Raw genomic sequence first — 17,500 nt, forward strand, 5'->3', positions numbered from 1 at the left:
CACACGTACCCGATAATAGCTTAAGATTACTTAACATATATGAACCTTCTCGATGCATGCAGTTTTAATTGCTTTGTTTTCTCTATTCCATTAACAAATTCCTAAAAACTTTGTGAAAATTTGATAATTGAACAAAGCAACAAAAGCTAATTTTTTTTTTAATGTGATTATGCCATGTTTTCTGTTACTACTCATAAAACTCTGACAGTGCTGGTATAAACTTCTGCTGTTGTTACATTTGTAGTCGATCCAGCTGCAAAACCACTATGGTCAGTAATTACATTAATAACCAATACTCAGGCCTTGTTCACTATAAACATTGGGCTTATTAGCTTTCATCAACATCAATTTACCGAATCGGTCGTGTATATCTATTTCTCACCATTCTGACTCAATTGATGTAGCAAATGATACGCATATATTTCATCAACTCGCTTATTGAATATATTAGTTTGGTAAAAAAAATAACAGTGTCAAAAAACCCTGAAAGCTTTTTGGTCTTGTCATTAAGGAACAGTGATATGCCTCGCGGAGTGACAGCAAGCGACCCATTAAGGCAATCTCTGGAGTCGAGAATCCATCCGATTAATCATTTTAACACAAAAGCCCTATAATAAAGTCTTAGGACTAACGCATTCCACGCCATTTGGGTATACGGATTCTAAATCCGCCACGCATTACAGAGGAATTACGACTTAAAAGCCTAGCAGAAGTGGCAGTCAGAAATGGAACTCGTCGGTGGATATTGGGGGCGATCTGATGCAGAATAGTGGGAAACCTAAGCGAAGACAAATTTAAGCTTAAGAGTGGAATATTTGTTTCCGTGAAACAAAAATATTTCAGAGACTGGAAAATGAATCCTGCTGCCTGGATCTTTGTGGTATCTGTATACAGCGGTGGAGTCGTCTTTGGGAAGATATTGGAGCATTCTGTCGGTAAGTGTGGCTGTCATATTTGATTTTGAACGTACATCTGTACCTAGCTTATATGTCTATACCTATTATGATGCATCCATACTAAACATCAAGAAAATCCACACACGCTATTTAAAATGCTTGTCAAAGATAAAATTAGGTAAGGCCAGGCAAAATGAATCAGTTGGATATGGGACAGCAATCCTGTAAACAGGTTCGGTTGACAGGGTTTATTTCAGTTTTTGTTTTCTGAACAAATTATGGTCAGCGGGTAAAGTAGCTTCCTTTAGGGTCTCTGGGAAAATATCCGATTTCCATAAAGTTGGGGTCGGCTGCGCTCGTTATCAAAATTCTCAGTTTTGTCTGTCTTTATTTTTTATTTTTGTTTTTTAATTCTTTTTGCCGGTGACCGGAGTGCTTCTGTCATGCGAAATGCAACGACCAAATATTACTTTATTCGGCATACAGGCTTTTTTCAGTAGAATTTTTAGAGAAATTAAAACAACAACATTACAGATACATCTCTACTTTTAACCTTCCTTTTTTGACGTCGTTGACCATCATTTGCACGATTGAAAGTCTTGCAAGTCTCTAACTAATATATTATTGCAATCCCAGAGCTGGAATATTATTAAATCAAATATTCAGGAAATGCGGTTTGAGTAATGCCTTCCTGTCCGCGTGCTGAAAACGGTGTTAAATACACTCCAGCTTAAAAGCATGGGCTATTTGGTAAACTAGAGACAGGTGCATTTTTCTCTGTTTTAATGTGACAGATTCCACAGTGCCATTTATCTGTCTAACTTAAGCAATAACTATCAAACAATTTTCAAGTTAGGAAAGTGGAACAAATGACTTGAGTAGTGCAGCTAAAGTCGTTACGAGTGAATAACCTGTTTGACAAATATGAGCAGAATGTTAAGTTAAGTGTGCACTGTTGTTTCTGTCGTTGGCGTGTGCAGTTGCAGATTAAATTATGTCAAGGGAATAAGAAGGGTGACAATGTCTGCTCTTATATCTGAAGCATTAATATTGTATGTTTTCTCAGTGGTCAGTGACGAAGCAATTACACTTGATAGCTATTCGCCATGTTCATGCAGACAATTAAGACCATGCAGACCGGTATAATGTAATTCATAACATAGCTTAATTTTTTTCCAACCCAAAACGGTTCCACTCTTATTAACCACCAAGAAACCGTATTACTTGCTATATAGTGATCTGACGTAATTAAGACGTTTGAAGGATTTTACGTTGTACCCCCGGTCCAAATTTAACTTTTACGTCACCGCCATATGGCCAAACCTGTAAGCCGGCTTTATAAGACTAAACTTAAGGATTCTACCAGATACAAATACCATTAGCACAGTGTTATTTAATTAACACTCCCCCTTCCCTGGTCGAAATGGCATAAAGTGTTCATAGCCCCTCATTTTTATCCTCTCTGGGCCCTAAGTCGACATTTCGGCGTGTGTTCACAAACAATGATAGTTCCCTAGCGGATAATGCATTAGGTTTTGATTAGACCTTTGCCGATTCACTATTAGTTATATGTAAATTTTGCGCCGTATTGTCGCCAGGGGCCATTCGAAACAAAGCTGGCATAAAATGTGGAACAATCAAACGATATAAACAAATATCACATTTTTTAAGTGCCTTATTCACGTTCAATAATCACTGTGCAGGCCTACGTGTACCAGTATTGAAATAAGAACGTGGATCACGTAAACATTGTGCAATTAAATAATATACAAACGTATATCAGATTTTTAAATGACTCAGTCACTTTGAAGGATAACTAAGTACATGTATTAAAATAAGAGCGTGAATAACGAAAACATTGTGCAATTTGGATATTACATTGAATATCATATGTTTTCTAATAGCTTTAGTTTTATCATATTACAGTGAGCAAAGGCCAACTTACTGCGAGATCCATGTTTCACTTTCAGCAAAAACCCGTCATTATTACAATAGTTTTCTTTTTACAGCAACTATTTTTCCACTCGGAAATAACTTTAAACGCTTCTTCAAATTTCCTTTGTTAATTCCATTTATGATTTATGTAAATATGTATACTGATAACATAAATCTACATTAAACTACATAGATTAACAAAATGAAAAGACCAAAAGTCAGATTGATCAGTGATATGGAATATTTTATTCTTTCTATCTATTTCCTTTCAGGTCTCATTCTATCTAATACTGCACCTAGACATGGGGATATAGAACTGGCGTATCGATATGCATATTTAGGAACTCTCTGTCGGCACAATGCTCAGGGATTCATTGAAGGAAGGAATTATACCAATTATAGGTTCAAATTTTCCTATACACACTCTCTAAATTTCATAAACATTGGAAACAACTTTGACTACAATTACACCAGTAAGTAAGTCTTTAGGGATTATTTTTATATAAAAGGGTCGTCCTTTCTCAGAAATCTGAGGACTATTAGCGAAACATACACACACTGTACAATAGAAGTGTCACCCCTACTGAACCAATACTTTGGGGGAGATAAATGACTGTGGAATGATATGCTCCTGGTATCATTTTATTTACATCAAATTTCACAAAAAGACCAACAATACAATTCCATGGTACAGCGGTTTTGTACTCATTAGTCACATTATAAGTAGACCAGGCATTATAACTTTGAATACTTTGATTCTGGGGGGTGACACTTTTATTGTCCAGTGTGTGTATAACATGGATTTCTATTGTTTTCATTTTTTCATTTACTGCCACTGTAAATAAGGTAGGTTGTACACTGTACCCGATGTGACAGGAATAGTACTCCTAAGAATGGAAGTCCGGGGTCCAATATGACTAGCAGTACAGGTTAGGGTTAGTGGGAGTATTGGGTTTTTAAACATATAGTGGGAGTATTGGGTTTTTAAACATATAGCTTTATACAGATGACATTCGTCCCATATATTAAAATATATGGGACGAATGTCATCTGTATAAAGCTATGGGGAACGGACTACGGTGCCTAGCGGTCTACCATTCCTGTCACAATGGTACACCAAAGAACTGGCTTCTTAAGACTACCTCATCTCATTCAGACAGCCATCTGAAAAGGGTCGGACTTCAGTGTGCCAGTTTAAAGACAAAACATCTTGAGCTTTAATACCTCTGTGACTTGGGTTTTCTTAATCACATCACTTACCTGTGTATATCTTACAAGGATCCAAAACCACTTTGTCCCTATGGAATTGTATGAATAGTAGTTGACTATGCGAGTGGGCTGAACAACAGGACTGTTGAGTGAATTACAGTTAAAATTAACCGTACCCATGACTATAAATTGAATTTGGTTTGACAGAGAATTCCAATGCTGTTACATTTAACATAGGTTAAGGACAAGAAAGCACACTGTATCTTAATGGACAAGGCATGTAACAGCAAATAAGGATACAAGATAGAAGTTAAAAAGTGTAATAGGTTTAAGGATTTTAAAGACCAGCTGCATGTCTGGAATGTGAAAATTGCATGATTGCCTATTTTATCATTAACAACATATTAAGCTGATCGATGATGTAATGTCTGTTAGTCCAAAGGAACGCAATTGTGGGCGTTCGCGCTCTGTAAAGTGACATACACTGTATGACACGTGCAAGATAAAAATAACTTTGTAGCATTGACATTCAACAGAAGTTTTGCAACATGATCATTTACGCACACCTTATTTTTAACATAGAGACATGATAACCGTTGACATGTCCAGCTTGAATAGACCTTAAGGACTGTCAATTTGATTTCAGTTTGTAACACACTGCAGTGGAAAGTTTTTGCCATATTTGGCATCTACGACACTTTCACAGCCGATTTTGTGGCTTCAACGACCGGTCTGTATCACATCCCCTATATCACGCCCACTTCTCCCGAGATCTCGTACAGACCACATGGTGATTACATGATTCATATGCAGCCACGTTATGCGCAGGCGCTGGTTGATTACATTCTTTTAAGACGCTGGAAATCGGTCACCTACATCTACGATTCAAATAAAGAAGGTTTGTGAACGTCCTGTATTTTGTTTCAATAAAACTTGAAATGGCTTTTTAGACTAACTTGTGCTGGTTAAAAATATGTATTTTTCCCCATTTTCCTCTGTACTAAAAAGTTTTTAGTGACACAAAAATTGAAAAGTTGTGTTAGTTATCGCAATCAGGAAAATTGTGAGTATTAACTAAAGATAACTGAGTATGTTTTTGGAAATAACCATGTACACACTATTCCACTTCGGATGTAAAATGAGAGAGAGAGAGAGTCATCATACGAGTACTTTATTCTCTTCCACAGGGCTGGCTCGAATGTACCACGTGGTGGGCGCAATAAATAACGCCGGTGCCTATGTCGTCATCCATTTTAAGTACGTCACCAACGTTACGGACGCTTTGGCCAAGTTAGCCGCCATGGACAAGACAGGGTCCGAAAAGAAACACAATGTCATAATTGACATGTCACTAAACGACACTAACACCGTACTAAAAAGGCGGGTAAGTTCATGTGTGAATTGCTTCGGGCCATCTGATAATGCTATATACATGGGCCTTGTGCACATTCTGCCGAAAGGCTAATTGTCTTCATGGAGTTTCAAAATTAATTTTCCTTTCTTTTTTATGTTTTAGTCTAAAGATCTGCATTCAAAGTGTATCACATCACTATTGATTTTGCCAATATCAGCATGTGTGGTCAACTTAAGACAGACGAGGGTAGCGTTTTTGTTATACTGTTACAAAAGCATAACACCAGCTATGTATGAATGCTATACATTCATAAGGTAATACCATTGAAATATACATAAACAATACACCGTTTAGCAAGCCCAATGATTTTTTACGCAACCATTAGCCTTCTTTGCTGATAATGTAACAGTGTACAAATATGCGGTCACCGTAATTATTTCTTTCTCTGAACATTTTACTGATCATCTTTGGTACTAATTTAATGAGGAGCAGGAGGTAATGACTCTCTTATTAGTTTACAGAAACACCGCAGACCAAGCTGCTGTATAACTATTTGATAGCAAGATTGGTAAGTAAATTATTATAGAATCCAAAAGTTTTTTAAAGAATCCATTTTTTATCTGAGTAACAGCTAACATTGGATAAGATAGCCATACAAATACTGCTGAACAGTCCTTCTTATCTAAGCTGTTATTTGCAGTTTCTATACGATGTGGGTGAGAAATGTTCACCACTGATAAAACCATGTAGCTTACTGTAGAACATGTTGAGTTAAAGCTCGTTTTTTTGTCCTTATATGTATACTGATTAACTACAGTAGCCAATGAACATTCTTTTTGGCCATGCATTTTCGATTATGGCATTTTTTTGCTTCATATTTTTGCATATACAAGGGATAATCACTGTCCACATGAGATTCAAAATTCCACAACAAATACATTGTAGAAACACACATAGAAATAAAAAAATCCATTTTACTACCATTACGGTTATCACAATTATACTGAAACCTGTGCTTGCAATCTCTTAAGAGATTAATACAAAAATAAAATTGACTAACTTTCAATGTTGGAACGGATTCGTTAACCATCGGTAAGTATCAGAAAATCCTCGCTTACCCCAAGAAAATCTGTTTTATGGCACTTTTCCCGTCAAAATCAAGAGTTTTTATCCCTTTAACACGGTCTAACATTCACGTCAAATCAAAAGTCTGCAGCAATGCAAAATTATAATGATGCTACTAACAAAAATGGTAACAATAAGACTTCTACATGCACAATGTTTCATGATTTCAGTTTACAAACGAGATCGATTTCAAAGCATTCCCGGCTGGAGGCATGAACATCACTGGCTTTCACATGGTGGATTATGACACCGATGTCACAGTAAAAAAATATAATCAGGTCTACAGGAGATGCGACCTGAAGTGCGGATCGTTTGACAACACCTGTCCTACCTCAGTATGTTTTCCCAACGATTGCAATTGTTGTTCGAATAGTCTACAGTACATGATGTAGTGCCTAAAAGAAAAATTAAACTAACGGTGCAGCCTAGGAGAGATTCTTTAAATGTTCCTTTTGGGTGCAGAATGTAATTTGATGCACAAAGTAATAGGGAAGTAGTGGTCTAAATAAGAAATGTAAAGTGTACCTAAAAGAAAGAAAATCCTTGATTTATATTGACCTCCTGGTTGCTACATAACAATGCCAACTCTGTTTTCTCATATATCAACTAATTTTTCGTGCAAACGAAAAACACATCTTTCACAGAATGCCCTCTTACTTAAGTCACAACTAAGGAATATTCTAATAAATATTTCAGAACGGAGCAGCATTTGCGGCCGACTCTCTGACAGTTTTCATCAAAGCCATGGACTTGTTACATAAAAACGGTTCTTCCAACTTTCCCACCAATAACCCGTATCCCAAGAATAGCGGCGGCCTAGCATGTGCAGAGTGGCCCAATGCTCCAAAACCATGGATATACGGGGAGAAATTGATAGGCGCTTTGAAAAAGGTAAACTAAACACTGTGTTTAACTTTTTTCGTCACCTGTAAAAAAGCTTTGACAAAGGTAGAAAATTTTTTTATAGATAATACTATTAATTGCCAAATTTTGTCTACTTTTGTCGTAGGTGGAGCTGGACGGATTGACAGGAAAAATATTATTTGATGAAGACGGATACCGAATAAACTTCACCCTTTATCTTTTTGGAACAACGTCACAGGAGGGTCCAGCAAAGGTGAGTTATTATACAAAATACCATACACTTTACCATACTAATATAATACTAGGTCATATTCAAGTTAACAGTTCTGTCAAACAAAGGTCGTGGGGGTAGCAATTACCCTTTTCCAAATCAAAATTTAGCACGAAGGGCTTGTTTCACAAAACAGTAATACCCAAATTGGTCTAAACACTCCGAGTCGGCTACAATGTAGTTGACCTATCTAGGTCACTTAGCCCAGCTAAGTCAACTACGGAAATAAGATTCTTTGTGAAATGATAGCTTGGTCTTTTTAGACTTATTGGTACCTGCCTGAGCTTCATAGTTCACTGCTTTGCAACTCCTTGCCACTGACAAGACCAGTTGATGGAAGCTTGGACTCACTGTAATAACTTAAGAGCAATTCAAATGGCACCTCATCGGATGACATTTTCACATCTTTGTAATTTTTATTTGCAGTTGGGAACTTGGGAGTCTCATCCGCGGCGCTTGAATCGACCACGCCTTAATCTTATACACGACACCAAATCAGTCGGACTGCTAAATGTAGATCCTGACAACAAAACGTACATTGTTACGACTATATTGGTGAGTTACAAAATGCACTTTGAACCCTTATCTTATTCTTGATCAAGAAAATTGTAAAACCGGCAGACATTCAGATAAACATTATTTTTATTTTTGTTTTACATCATTTTATTTAATTATGTACCCAAACTGATTTTCTCGCCAAGGTTCAAGCTGCTTTAAGGAGAATCACAAATGTTTGCAATATATGTGTAAAATGGCGATTGATATACTCGTTCACTATATACGACACAGCATTAAGTATATATATGCATGATGTGTAGCAATCACAAACACTGTAAATAACTTTCTTATCTAAAAATATGTATGCTATCTCAGAGAGACCCTTACATGATGGAGAAAATTCACCCACGCCCAGATGGCGGTAACTGGACTGGGAATGACAGATACGAAGGCTTCTGCAAAGACATCATTGACCAGCTGATGCGTGATTTAAACATGAATTATGAATTACGAGTGGTGGCCGACGGTTCACACGGGAGCAAACAAAAGGGAAACGTGACCCACCCATGGAACGGGATGGTGTGGGAGCTGATGACAGAGGTCAGTGCAGACAAGGACAACCTTGGACCGGAGACGGTGCTAACTGTAACTCGCGACATAAGACAACCAGGGACATGTGCTACAAAACCACTTCAAACAAGAAGTTGGTTTTAACGTACCTGTAGTGTTATTCGAGCTCAGATAAGTCAGTGGGAGTTTAGTTTAATGAAAAATTGAGTCACATTGTAACAGGAAATCATGGACAAATTACGAAAGTGCGTTATTATGTCCAAGAGGAAATGTATCAGTAATGTTTAAAATCAACAGTTACTTTATATTAGTTGACTACTAATTATTTATCCTGGGCTGAAACAGAGCACAGTTTTGGCCTTAGAGTTTAAATCAAGTTTCCGTCTAAAGTTATTTTGTGCAACCGACTCCCAGAAGCCTTTGTTGACCACCGAATTCTTTGAAAACTTTTAAAAGTTCCATGGTGTGTAGAATTACATTAGCTTGGTGAAATCGCGTTAGGCCCCCTTTGTCTTTTGGATGACAGATGTTAGTTAGTTCGATTTTATGTCAAAACTCTTCATATGTGCAGCTTTTCATGTCGGTACTACACATATGTATCAATTGTTTCCTTTACATACATGTAACTGCTCATTTTGTTTTATGCGACTGGGTTTTGGAGGGAGCATGCACGGGGCACGTGCGAATACAACAACCTCCAGCTTGTTAAAATACACCAGCTTCTGTATATTTCAGAGAGCAGATATGGCCATCGGTGACTTGACCATTAGCGCCGAGCGCGAAAAAGTCATCGACTTCACAAAACCCTTCATGAACCTCGGCATAAGCATCATGATCCGAAAAACACCCGGAAGTCAGTTCGATATCACAGATATGTTTATATTCATGGTGCCACTATCCAAGGAAATATGGATGTGCATTGCCTTTGCCTACCTGGGAGTCAGCGTGGTTTTGTTCCTTGTGAGCCGGTTCAGCCCCGCAGAATGGTTGATCAACGATCCCATGGAAGATGACGGGAAAAAGAAGACGTGTGTCAGGAATGACTTCGGCATTTACAACAGCCTGTGGTTCGCCTTGGCGGCCTTCATGCAGCAAGGATGTGAAATATGTCCGAGGTGGGTTATTATTGTGCTTAATTTCAACTTTGAAATTATCTGACCAAAATACAGACCTACACATGATGCATTTGTCACATGCTTTTTTCATATAACACATGAGCAATGGAATATGTTGCTATTTTTATGGTATAGCATATAGCTACGTTGTAATTTAATATGCCACTATATCTTTTTCTTATTTCGACAGTCTCTATAATTTCAACTCCTTCACATTGCCATATAGAATATTGATAAATCGCTGGGTTCTGTATTTATAGATCAGTGTCAGGTCGCATTGTGGGCTCAGTTTGGTGGTTCTTCACCCTGATCGTCATCTCCTCCTACACGGCCAATCTAGCCGCATTTCTCACCACGTCCAGAATGATCAGCCCCATAGGGTCTGCGGAGGACCTGGCAGCACAGACCGAGATCTCCTATGCGACAAGTCGGGAAGGGACAAGCAGAGACTTCTTCAGGGTAATACACATTCTGTTATCTACTAGTACATGTATACAGTTGATTCAGTATTTAATATAACATGTACCGGGATGACCTATCTATCTATCTATCTATCTATCTATCTAATGCCCCTATTTCACACAGACCACGAATCCCACGAATGGCCAGGAATTGACAAATTTCACGATTCGTGGTTGAATCGTAATCAGCTCGTGAAGTTCTTAACAGATTCGTATATATTCGTAGTCAGTTCTTGCACTTCGTGACCAACAGGAATTGGTGGCAAAAACTTTGATGCCCCTATTTCACACAGACCACGAATCCAACGAATCGCCAGGAATTGAAAATTTCAGGATTCGTGGTTGTATCGTAATCAGTTCGTGAAGTTCCTAACAGATTAGTATACATGTATAATCGTAGTCAGTTCTTGCAATTCTTGATCAATCGGGAATTCGTGGCAAAAAATTTAAGCTGTTCAAAGTTTTGGACACGAACTCCCGATTCCAAAAAAACGTAGTGAATTTCTGGACAATATTCGTGCGATTACAGCCGAATCCCACGAATATTCGTAACACTATCGTACCTGTATCGTAACTGAACCGTGAGCGTGTCGAATTAGACCAGAAAATTGGCAAAATCTCACGAATCCTCACGAATCCTGAAATTTCTCAATTCCTGGCGATTCGTGGGATTCGTGGTCTGTGTGAAATAGGGGCCTAAGTGAATGAATCTGGAAATGGTGACATAATGATCATAGCAATGTACTTCATTAAGAATTAGTTTCTTTTATATGTCTTTAAACAATTTTAAAAAGCTTGCAACTCACATGTAAACTTTCTGTTCAGCGAGAGGACCAATTATCAGGCAGGCAGACAGACAGACAGAGAAATACGCAGTCCAATATAACGTATCAAATACGCAAACATAAAATTGTGCGTTGTTTTTCCAAATTTATTAAATATAATGTCACTGATATAAAAATTTGTATACACATAACTAAAGTGCACAACATCTTGTTTCCGTTCCAGGAATCCAAAATCAGCACATACGAGCGTATGTGGGCGTACATGAGCAGCCGGCCACACAACTTTCCCAAGAACAACGCGGAGGGGGTCAGGAGGGTCAGGGACGAGAACGACAAATTTGCGTTTCTCATGGAATCCACCAGCATTGACTATCACAGTAACAGGGAGGACTGTACCACCACCAGAGTTGGGGATCTGCTGAATTCCAGAAGTTATGGTATCGGAATGCCCAAAGGATTTAGTAAAAAGTAAGATATCTGGTTTATGAATTTTGACCCAAGACAATACTGAGAAACAGAAGTGTCAAGTCCAACGGCATTTTTTTTTTGTCTCCAGCAGTTTTGGAAAATACACCATCATTGGCTTTTACGTAGCATTACCTTCTTACAATACACAAAATTGCGCATTGAAACCCACCATTTTTGTTCCTTGAAAGGGAGAAAAGATACATTCTTAATGCTGTAGATTTATGTTCACTGTGTATACTTCAATTTCTGCCTTAGAGTTATGGTGGAGAATTACTGACCCCCCCCCCCCCCCCCCACCACACCCATTGCCTTGTCCACCATGTATCATGAATTGTCCGTGTATTTCCAGGAACGTGGTCACTCTGCAGCTCCTAACCCTAGTGGAGTCCGCATTCGTTGAGGAGAGGCGAAAATACTGGTGGGAAGAGGACAGCAGTAGAAGAGGGCTTTGTAAAGACAGGCAGGATACCAACAAAAAGGTATGGCATAATACGATCACTACGCAGGCTAAGCAAGGTGTAAACGATGATAGAGATAATAAAGTCATGTTTGTGCTTTTTGTAGGCAGGGATAACCAGACGTTTGTAGGGAAGCCTGTCAGCAATGGGAAGGTCCCATTACACACTGTATGAACAGTTGTAAAGCCCTTATCGTGTTTAGATCTAGTTTTGTCATGATGTTAAAATGGCGCATGACAAGAGAAAATATTTATTGCTCCCCCTCCACACGCCGCCACCGACTTGTTGATATTTTTCATCACATTCATTGCACATTTGAACCCGTACATCGTAAATGTTTCGAGCATTCCTACAGATGTTGAAATACTTACAGTTTGGCCTTACCTGTACAAATTTAAATGGAAACCGGGCCCTGTATCACACGGGACTCTCTCGTAGTTGAACACCGGTGCACACTGTGAACTCTGAGCTCATCTACCAGTTTTCGACCGTCAGCTCAACGTGTGTGTTGAAATTAGTTTTATTTTTCTTTGCATATCTTGGCTTTTACATGTACATGTATGTTTTCACCTTTCTTCACCAGTCTTCAGGAATCTGGTAGCACAGCCCATAAATCACAGTGTGCGTGGGGCTTGAAATTAATGGTGTCATTATTCCAGATTTAATTATTCTCTTTTCTCTTTATTCTCTTTTCCATGAATTTCAAGGGAGAGGACACCAGTTCGTCTCTTAGCATTTCTAAAATCGCCGGTATATTCATCATACTACTCTGTGGGATGATGATGGGGATAATTATTTCTATTCTGGAATTATTTTACAAGACCAAGATTGACGCCTTCAGAAAGCACGTAAGTATTTAGTGGGTGTAATGTTTTAGATTAAACGGTATTAAGGTATTTGGTATGAACCAGCATCATGCATGGTGCTTTTCTGTACCGTTTTGATGACATGACAAAATTCCTTGCTTGCCTTTTTTTGTTGAATTTCTTATTATCATTTATCCCTTTGGCGTTTAACCCGACGCTCAGCAAATAACTGTACATGTATAAAGTACATGTATTAAGTAACAGTATACAAAAGTGGTACAATATAACATCATGATTGCTTGCGTGTCTGTCATGCCCCTATATTGTGCTTCTGTTTATACTTGCTTGGATAATTTCTAATAAAAAAATCCATGGATAGCTACGGATGTAAATGATGTGTTTCCGAAAGTGAAATATCCAAAATAATTTAAACCAACCCTTGCTGCTTGCTCTCAGTGTTGGTGAGTACAAGCAAGGGTCTATTTCACTATTTAGAGGAATGTCTTTATTTCAGATCACGTTTTCGGAGGAATTCCAATCCAATGCACAGCTGCTTATTAAGGGAAAGATGCCTCTTAAAGATGGCGAGGACGCTTCCGAGGATGTGCTTCCAGGTGACACGGCGGTGAAGGTAAGTCCACCGCCTGTAACAGTAGCTACATCTGCGTTCAAAAGAGAATTTATTCAGTTGAAATGTGTGTTAGAGTCGAAAATTGCAAATAAATAAGTCCGATAAAAAAAAATGAAATCACTTCGAAACTTATGACGCAAGTTGGACCAATTTCCAGTCCAAAATACTCCTGTCTGCACACACCTAGATACGGCACAAGTACTGTTGAGAGGTCTGAACAGAGATCTTTTCAGCCCCTTTTGTTTGCTTTTATACATCCCTGTTTTTTTTCGTGTAGGGTCTAAATTAAAATCAGCTGGGGAATGTTCCGTATTTCAAATAAATCTAGAAGTAATCATTGAAGTACTTCTACATGTACCGATTTTAAACGCATCGATTGTTGTTTGGAAGATAAAGTATATTAATCGCCTTATCTGAATTATGAAATTCTACTTCAGGTACGTTGAATTTAGATCCATTAATATATCACTTAATCTGACCGCTGATAATTTACTGTATTATTTGTAGTGCACCACCACGACCCCCTTTGCTCAGCTGATCACCCTGGATGGATACTCGGATAACACACAGACTGAGGTATAGGCAAGAAGATACTTGGACGGAGAGAGAGCTACTGATTGATATTGCCATCTAAGAGGAGGGAAGGGGAGGGGGGCTTTAAAATTCCTATTAACTTTGTACAAACCTAAATGAATGCCACCCGGTGCATAGAGGAGGGTAAATCGCCTGTACGCATAACCCACGCACCGGGTGGAGCCTCAGACGAAACATATTAACTATGGGGATATACACAAGGTTCTTATGGGCATAATAGCATCACCAGCAGGGTGGTTGCCGAGTGTTTGTTTAGATTTATCGGAATTCAATTGAAAATAGTGACAGACATGTTCAATATTTGTCAAATTTTATTTTATTTAATAGTGTCTTAGGGTGATGACGTGTGTACCCCATTGACAAAAGTTGAGAGAAAAATGATTGAAGGCAAATGTTTAAGGGTGCATTCCCAGGGATTTAGATCGATCCAGAGATTAAAATTTAGATCAACCTAACTCCCTGGGGGTTCACGCTAAGTTCACCATAGTTAATAACCCCCTTACAGCTTTAAGTAGGCGTGACAGACGCTTCAGCCGGATAAGCTGACAGTAATCTAGTGAGACTCCCCACAGGGATAGATCGATCTAAAATCTATGGGAATGGGGTCTAATTTTGACGCTATATTCCCATTTAAGCAAATGCTACGTCGAAGTTAATTAAAACAGCATGGACCTTAAACGTGCTTGACTTGCTATTAACATTTCTATCTTTTAACATTCAATAATGCATGATTTTTTTACGTTACATACAATTGAATAATAAATACTCTGGGAAGCGATAGTTCGAAAAATTTGAAAAGTGCAAAAATATGTAAAGATTGTCACTTTAATTTGATAACTTACAGTCCCCCTACTGTATAATCATTATTGTTCTGCAGTAGCATTCACGTGTTTCTCAACTATCGCAATCCATAATTCTATGCTACTGTACTCCTGATGTCCAGTTATTTTCATACCTAGACGTAAATAATTAATATTTCGTATTTTTGACTTTCTTTATAAAAGCTACAGCGCTCTCATTTATGTTTTTAAGTCAAGTCACAATTTTGATGTAGAATATTATTTACAAAAAAAAGTTAAATAGGACGACATACTGAATTTTATTTTAGCTCTAGAAGGAAGATGCGGACATTGTTATTCTTTGCAGCTTTGGTAACAGAAAAGCCGTATCAGGTTCAGTTAATATAATGGACTCGAATCTTTAGTTTTCCAACACAAATTTCCTGACTAATCAGAATGTAAGAACATGGAATGAGGGCTCTGTTCAATAAACAAGTTATCCACCAATGTGTTACGTCTAGTGCCCTACAATCACTACAGGTGAAAAGTTACACAACTTACATGTTATATTAGTTAATTTTTCCAGCTGACATTTCAAGAGTTGAGTAAGAACCTCCAGTTTAGGGAAGAAGCAGAAGACGGTGACTGAAGAATCGCAATATATATAAATATGACGTTCAAACAGGGCGGATTTCAAATCCGTTCCTGAAGAAGAGTTTGTACCGATCTGTATTCTTCATTTTATTCAGTATCAACCTGCTTGCTCCTGCTTCCAAGGTCATTTCTTCAGTACATTTTACCATATTAATGATGAAAAATCTTGCTTAAAGAATATAAAGGTCAATATATTTGAGTTTAATAAAACTAGAGATAACAAAGCCAATATTGTTATATATATTCGGTGCATCAGACCAAAAACTTGACACGTTAACCAAAATCGAATTTGGGCTAAATCTGTGATAGGTTGAAGTGACTCACTGGATTATAGTCAAGGGTTATTTGGTCTCGGAAATTAACGATCAAAGAGACATCGCTGTGCACGATTAAAGTAATTATTTTTCATCCATGTGAACAGACCGCTGCCGATGCCGCAATGTCAAACACTGGACACAGATTCATGATGCAGTTGCTTCACTTTGAAACGTTATAACTCCGTAATATTTAAACGTGAACTACTGAAACCCAGCTCCACTGGTGAATTTGACCATTCGTCACTGACTGAATACAAGTATTTTTTTCTTGATTTCAATGAAGTTGAAAATCTATTCTGAAAATCACATTATAACGGATAGGGCTGCGTGACTCTAAACTTATAATTTCAACAAGCGTGTGTGCGATTGTTAGTGGTATCACAATTTTGTATAAATATACATATAAACTATGATTATTGATATTTAGATATCACTGTCAACTGACACGTTACAATAACGTGATCATTCCAAAAGACCCTTTGCCCTCCCAATCCACGCTATTATTTTCATGCACGGTCTTAAGTTTTAAAATCACAGTGTTATGCAAAAACATCCTACTTTTAGTCTTGGATTTGTATTACTACCTTCTCTGAACGCTGTTGAAACAGAACTCAAACAAAATACAACAGCAGACCTGTTTCCTATGAACGGCGGATTCAAAAACAAATTTAACAGCAGATTATTTTGTGGCTGTTTGTGACCATTTTGAATATTTTCTCTTTTTTCATTTCAATATTTTTCTTCTAAAGAGAAAACCTATGTAGAGACAGGAGCATAGGCTTGTTGCAATTTTGAGCATCCTTAGGGTTTAAAATGTCAAAAGTACATATGAAATTTTCTCAAAATAAAGGATGAATAATGGATTAAAAATCTATGTAGGCCTAATCCAACAATCTACTTTACAGCACAAACGTACTTAAAAAGTGCGTATTTGCACGTCATGCAGGTTGAATTTTTTTCTGTTTTGAAGTTCCTTGGCTCTTCTCAGTGTTTTACTCGATACATATACAATAAACCAGATGGCCAATGCGTCGTCTCATAGAGTTAAATAAACCCCAACCGGTGAAAGGCTAAATTGAATCTTCTTTCATGTAATTTCACGCGCGTGTCGTATAAATCTTCGGTCAAGCCTTGGGTCATTTTGAACCCCGTGCCGGCCGGCAAGCCCCCGGCAATGAGCAGACGACCATTACACACAGCTAACGAAATTTGCAACGAGCTGGACACACACCAGGTGTAGCCATGTTTGTATTGACAACAAAACGGCGCCAAAGTACATACTCTTTAACCCACGAGGTGTCGCTGTGTTATGTTCTTGCAGCAGACGTCATATGTATCTAATCGATCTTACGGTTCAGCTGCACCCTGCGGCTATTCCCCCCGCAAAACCCAGGCCGTATACAATGAGATAGCCACTTGTACTATTACATTGCTAATCTTCTGTAAATCATCTGCCGGGGTCAAGAGATAAATCTCTGGACACAGGTACAGCTATATCACTTGAAAGATGGCTGCGCCCAGAAAATAAAATTGCAGCTCCTCTCTTCTCCTTAAATATGACTATCCAAAAAACCCCTTAAGCTTCTTAAAATTCATTATTATTTCTTAATGAAAAATTGTACTTTTTTAAGGATCAAAAAAGAAAACACAATGGTGTCAGTCGATGCACCGCGCCTAAGCAAAGAATTTGCACACGTTTATTTTAGTATA

At 38.0% G+C, this 17,500-nt stretch overlaps 1 protein-coding gene across 1 annotated transcript; it reads left to right on the forward strand.

Moving 5' to 3' along the window:
• Positions 1-394: 394 nt before the first annotated feature.
• Positions 395-14,513, forward strand: LOC106181256 (glutamate receptor 2). Its single transcript, XM_013565585.2, has 17 exons — positions 395-935; positions 3,104-3,304; positions 4,687-4,938; positions 5,228-5,424; positions 5,909-5,962; positions 6,690-6,854; positions 7,216-7,410; positions 7,529-7,636; positions 8,081-8,209; positions 8,528-8,752; positions 9,458-9,837; positions 10,098-10,296; positions 11,307-11,551; positions 11,901-12,030; positions 12,717-12,857; positions 13,330-13,446; positions 13,954-14,513. Exons 1-17 carry the CDS (start codon positions 854-856, stop codon positions 14,026-14,028), a joined length of 2,895 nt encoding a protein of 964 aa, XP_013421039.2. The 5' UTR covers positions 395-853; the 3' UTR covers positions 14,029-14,513.
• The last annotated feature ends 2,987 nt before the right edge of the window (positions 14,514-17,500 follow it).

This window comes from Lingula anatina, chromosome 3, assembly GCF_051362555.1.
Source record: "Lingula anatina isolate TDL-2025a chromosome 3, LinAna3.0, whole genome shotgun sequence".
NCBI lineage: Eukaryota > Metazoa > Brachiopoda > Lingulata > Lingulida > Lingulidae > Lingula > Lingula anatina.

Bases quoted from the DNA above. Each gene is read 5' to 3' on its own strand.
- LOC106181256 (XM_013565585.2), top strand. From the start codon at position 854: ATGAATCCTGCTGCCTGGATCTTTGTGGTATCTGTATACAGCGGTGGA. The intron at 4,939-5,227 runs GTTTGTGAACGT...TCTCTTCCACAG, and splicing joins CTACGATTCAAATAAAGAAG to GGCTGGCTCGAATGTACCAC. The intron at 7,637-8,080 runs GTGAGTTATTAT...TTTTATTTGCAG, and splicing joins CACAGGAGGGTCCAGCAAAG to TTGGGAACTTGGGAGTCTCA.